Below are 5,813 nucleotides of genomic sequence, written 5' to 3' on the forward strand. Positions count from 1 at the left end.
TAACTTCACCACAGTACTCTTCGTACACTTTGAGAGGAAGTCCACGTATTGATGATCCTCAAGTGATTTGTTCTTGTAATGCTCACCAAGTACTTTTAATACATCACGCTACAAAAAATATTTAAATTGTCAACAATCAATTTTAATACTTAAATACATAAATAGAAGAACAGTGGATGAAATACGGTTAATTACAAAGGTATCCATACAAACCTGAACCCAAGGTTGAACCGTATAAATAGGGAGGTCGTGGTTATTGGAGCGGCACAAAATTTTCAGGTAGCATTCTATTATCTCTCCCCGGACATCATTGCCAAACAACAAATCACATAATTGAGGTCCTTCCACTGATAGGTATGAGTCATTCCACACCACACAACTGTGTAAAAAAAAATTCAGTGCACTAGTTAAAATATACAATGTAATAAACATGATGACTTACTCCAATTTTTCCCGTGAAAGAAAAGAAGTAATGGCTTTTCTCTCTGAATCAGTCACTAAATCGTGTCCACAAAAATCTGTCCGACCCTTGTATACTTGCAAAGGATCCTCCACCACCTGTCCAACATCTAGTGTCACCTGCTCAACAACACGATCAAGATCTACGAGGTAGTCATCCTAATGAAACACACAATAATTCAAATAGAAGCAATATAAGTCACATATCAAATAAAGAAAATAAACAACTATACGTAATATATTACTATTACCTCTGTCGTACTACCAACCAAACTATTAGATTTCTCTCTCAATCGTTTTGAAACTCTTCTCGGCACATTCATCCAACTCTCCTTGTTACTCCTACTCGCGCGCTCCACTTTCTTTCTTATGTTTACAATCTTCTTAGGATCAAATCCACTTGCAGCATCGCTCTCGTCAACCAGCAATTTTGAAACACGATCATCAATATTTCGACCAGAGGCTTCTCCATCATCCTTTGAGGTCATTTTAATAGAATCCACAATCACATCATCAACTATCTTCTTTGGTTCATTCTCAACTTCGTTTTCTACTTGCATTTTATCACCTTCCTTCTCATCTAACTTTTCAAATCCATCCTCCATTTCATCAGCAACATCATTCACATTTTCATGAATTTTTGGAACTTGTGTCTCAATCTGCACACTATATAAGTCATTGAAATTGCCATCAAAATCCTTACCACCAGAATTTTTTGACTACTAATTTTTCCAGCACCACTTTTCGAACCGTATCTGCGTTTCAAATTCTCAATCTCAGAAGACTGTTCCCTAACAATCTTCTCCAAACGAGTGACATCTGTTTTCAAAATATACTCATTCGTTGTTGACATTACCTGTAACAAATCAATCACAGAATTCATCAACAAACTTTAAGAACATTACAATTAATTGGACAAAGTATAAATACGCATCACTTCACGTACCACAGCGCTGGAAGATATCTCCTCAACAAACACTCTTTCGTTAGGGAATGGAACTATAGGAACAATCTATTTATAACATAAAATCGCAAAGTTAGAACCTTATAATTATTTTGGATAATATTATATCAAAATGACATATCAAATAGGACCTTCATTCTCGTAATTGTGTTAAACAATTCTTCGGCAGAATCAGAATTGTTAGGAATTTTGCACTTCGCCCAACGAAACACACGGGGAAATTTCCTAATACTTGTCTGAATGGCAAACAAAGGTACACTCTCATACAACCATGCCTACATTGAAAGATTTTTAGATTAAGTATGTACAAGAAGAAATGTTATATATGACCAATGTATTAAGGACAATAAATACTAACCATCAACCCCACTAAACAACCATCTAGATACTTCTTTCATTCTACTACACCTTGTTCACCACCGATATGGGCAGCCATGTTCTCGCAAAGGAATCGGTACGCAGCATCACCCCACGAGTATTCAAAGAAATGATCCAGATCATCGAGATATGGCATAATAAATCGTGGAGTTGTATAATTTCCAACCGGAAAAATCACACAATTGAATAAATACAAGATAAACATCCTCGCAAAGTCCTCGACATATTTTTTTTCTTCTTACGTGCTAGTTCAAGAAGTTTCAAACGAATACTTGATCGGATTACCTTGCTTACACTACCCCCAAAATAACGAGTTACAAAGGAAGATTCCATTTTCAAATCAATATTCACTGGTTGTCCAACATATTTTAACCCCATAACAATGGAAAACTCTGACGATTTAAAAGGAACCGATACATTACCATCACCAAACTTGAAGGACAAAGATTGAACGTCAAACCTGCTCAACACTGCCTCAACCTTCAAACAACTAAAGCTAAGCTTTGGCATCTTCAACCATTCTGAGAATGGAGAATCATTTATCCACTGTAGTTGTCTTCTCTCAATTACAGATGAAAGTTCTTCCATTGTACTCCGAAATACTGCAGCAGAGCAGCGGCTTGGTATCTCATATGCCCTACGGATACTACGTTTCATCTCGGATCCTACTCGTTCTCGTACTATTTCTAAATCAAAAAAAAAAACCGTGTGTCAAAAGTCATAACGATAAGATTTTGATAAACAATTTTCACGGTAACAAAACAGAAAACATAAACCGAAGGGAAAATTTTTAATTTGAACTATTTGAGTTGTCTATACCTAATTCTATCCAAACAAAACATTGATAAATCTAGTTTGAACTCTCAAAACTACAAATCAAATTTCCAAAATTTCGCATACACCAATTTTAAAATTGGTTTCCACAGTTTCGAACGATTTGTAACAACCTAGATGAAATTGAATAAAAAGTTGGACAAATTGAATAAAAATATTAGAAGATAAAAAATATCAGAAGAAACTCACTGCCTTTTTTGCTTTGCTTTGCTTCTGCTCGTTTTCCATGTGACTGACAGATTTCAAAGCGACGATAGCGATTTGAAATCTGTTGCAAGCCCGTGAGTTTAGCGTGGATGCTAGATGTTGGGAGAAGAGATGAATATTGGTCGAGATTGAGAGATCGTCGCTTTGAAATCTGTTGCAAGCCCGTGAGTTTAGCGTGGATGCTAGATGTTGGGAGAAGAGATGAATATTGGCCGAGGAGATAAGAGAAGATGATGAAAATTGGTGCAGGCGATTCTGTCAAATTGAGGGAAGAGAAGAAGAGAAGAAGGGCGTGAGAAGTGAGAGCAAATAATTTTCCAATTAAAAACCTAGATAAAATAATAATAATAATAATTTAAAAGGAGACAAGGGAGTGAAAAAAAATTTATTTGTTGTAGTAGGTACCTAAATCTCCAAATCTATGACATGGGTACTGAACCCAAAATCAAGTTTTTGATTGGGTATTTAACTATAATTAACCGTCGAACATTTTGTTTCAAATATGAATACAATTTTTTTTCATTGGTCTCAAATATAAAGTCCAATATTTATATATTATCTATTGTTTTACCAATCTACCATCATTATTAAATATATTATCTAATTCCAATATTTGTGTGTGCTATTGTAAAATGAAAATTTTATTTGTATAATTTTTTTTTTTAATAATTTTTTAAATCTATGTGAAAATACATATAAGCTTATGTATATAGTAACTTAATCTATCTATCTATTTGTAAAAGTGTGAACCAAAATCAAAGTTTTTCATTATGTATTTTCAAATTTGTCCTTGGTTAGTACACACTTGATAAATTTTATGAGGATACTTTTGTAAAATAAATTATTATGATAAGGTCTAAATTGACAATGTGTGCATATTAGATAAGGTTCCAGTTTCTAAAATAATTGAAATACTAAAATATTTTATTTTTAATTTTCTTGTAGATAAAGTGAACATATTTTTTCCACAAAAAATTAATTAAATTAAATACTTATCCAGTTTCTTAAAAGATTGAAACACCAAAATACTTTAGTTTTTATTTGTTTGTAGATGAAATGACATTTTTTTTTCTATCTATTTATAAAATTGTGAACCAAGGTCAAAATTTTTTATTGTGTATTTACAACTTTGTCCTTGGTTAGTACACACTTGATAAATTCTATGAGGATACTTTTGTAAAATCAATTATTATGATAAGGTCAAAATTGACAATGTGTGCATATTAGATAAGGTTCCAATTTCCAAAAAAATTGAAATACCAAAATACTTTAGTTTTTATTTTCTTGTAGATAAAGTGAACATATTTTTCCACAAAAAATTTAATTAAATTAAATACTTATCCAGGGAAGTGTCGATGTTATCCACAGGGTAGAGCCCTGTGGGTAGCGTGACAAATTTTGATTAGTCAAAATCAGTAGGCTCCACATGAGACCCACTATTTTTGACCAATCATGGGATTACACGTTGTCCACAGGGTAGTACCCTGTGGGAAAGCATGTACAAAACCCTTATCCAGTTTCCTAAAAGATTGAAACACCAAAATACTTTAGTTTTTATTTTTTTGTAGATGGAATGACATATTTTTTCAACAAAAAATCTTATGTATTTTAATTTGCGTAAGGACATATTGAACTAAATAATTATATCATGAGTTTTTTTTTTTGAAAATAATTATATCATGAGTTCATAATTATAACAAAACATCAAATTTTTAAATGTTATTAATTTGTATATATATATATATATATATATATATATATATATTAAATTACACATTAGTGTTGAAATAAATCAATTCATGTGGAGTTAATTTTTAATCCAAAATAATAAATAAAAAAACAAACCAACACACAAATATCATATATGTAAAAGTTAAAATTTAAAAAATTAACTATTTTTTCTCCTCAAAAAATCTAAAAACTATAACAATTATTTTATGAGATGGAGTTAAAATTAACGAAGGATTATTTTTACAAGAGTTGAAGATGAATATCTTCAATTATTTTTAGCAAAACTATAAGATTGATATTATTTAAATATTAGTAAAGTCTGTAAATATATCTATGTTAATCAATCTACTACGGGTTAGTTAATAAATCAAAAAAATAAGTCTAGAAAAATTATGGATGACACGTCTCACATTAAAATAAAGATCCTGTAAAAATTACATTGATGCAAATTTTCAATCAGATAAATAAATAAAAAAAATATGCAACAAAACAGTTGAGATAAAATATGAAATGTTAACATTTGTAATTAAAGACATTTAAAATTCAATCAAAAATTTCAGCAATGAGAGCATTGTAAGCAAAAAGAGATCAATAAATTTCAAAAAACGAAAAATCAAAAAGAAAAGAGAATGTCCAACAAATACATTGATCATTAACGATACTGACATACAAGTAATGAAAGACGATAACATACCAGAATTCAGATGAGAATGATGAAATTATTGTTATTCTTTGCAAGTAAATATTTTTAGCATAAAAAAGACCGTCTGATTAAATAATAACGATAGAAAAATGCAAATGGTTGATGAAGATAGTATCACTAGAATTGTTTTTAAAGATGATGATAATAATGATTCTTTCATGGAGAATAAAAAACACATGATATGAAAAATCGTTAAAGAGAGAAAAATCCCAAATATAAAATGAAAAATATTTGACGCAATAATTTAAATTAATGTTTAGAATGTGTTATCTATACCAATTTTTTTCCCATAAATCAATAGTGATCAACATCTAACATAAAAAATTACAAAATCATATTTAATATAATTTGATTAACATATCTCATTTATTAACAAATAAAAAATAAATCATACATACATGAGATAAAGAAAATAAGACGAATTCATGGTACGAAGAATGTCATAATTTTTCAAGATTAATAAAAAAAATAGAAAACTCGATCGAGCTGTAATAATTACATAAGTTTTAATATCAATATTGTGTTAATGTAAAACTA

The 5,813-nt window shown here is 30.2% G+C and overlaps 1 protein-coding gene across 1 annotated transcript; it reads right to left on the reverse strand.

Annotated features, from left to right (window-relative positions):
* Positions 1-1,030: 1,030 nt before the first annotated feature.
* Positions 1,031-2,413, reverse strand: LOC140886102 (uncharacterized). The gene is made up of 4 exons (XM_073292607.1): positions 1,782-2,413; positions 1,555-1,698; positions 1,406-1,471; positions 1,031-1,315 (listed from the first exon to the last, which is right to left on the reverse strand). Exons 1-4 carry the CDS (start codon positions 1,782-1,784, stop codon positions 1,082-1,084), a joined length of 447 nt encoding a protein of 148 aa, XP_073148708.1. The 5' UTR covers positions 1,785-2,413; the 3' UTR covers positions 1,031-1,081.
* Positions 2,414-5,813: the final 3,400 nt, after the last annotated feature.

This window comes from Henckelia pumila, chromosome 3, assembly GCF_033568475.1.
Source record: "Henckelia pumila isolate YLH828 chromosome 3, ASM3356847v2, whole genome shotgun sequence".
Classification (NCBI taxonomy): Eukaryota; Viridiplantae; Streptophyta; class Magnoliopsida; order Lamiales; family Gesneriaceae; genus Henckelia; species Henckelia pumila.

Excerpts from the sequence above, each read along its gene's own strand:
- LOC140886102 (XM_073292607.1), bottom strand. Across the intron at positions 1,472-1,554 it reads ACACAATTACGAGAATGAAG|ATTGTTCCTATAGTTCCATT; the intron begins GTCCTATTTGAT and ends TGTTATAAATAG. Across the intron at positions 1,316-1,405 it reads AGATATCTTCCAGCGCTGTG|GTAATGTCAACAACGAATGA; the intron begins GTACGTGAAGTG and ends GATTTGTTACAG.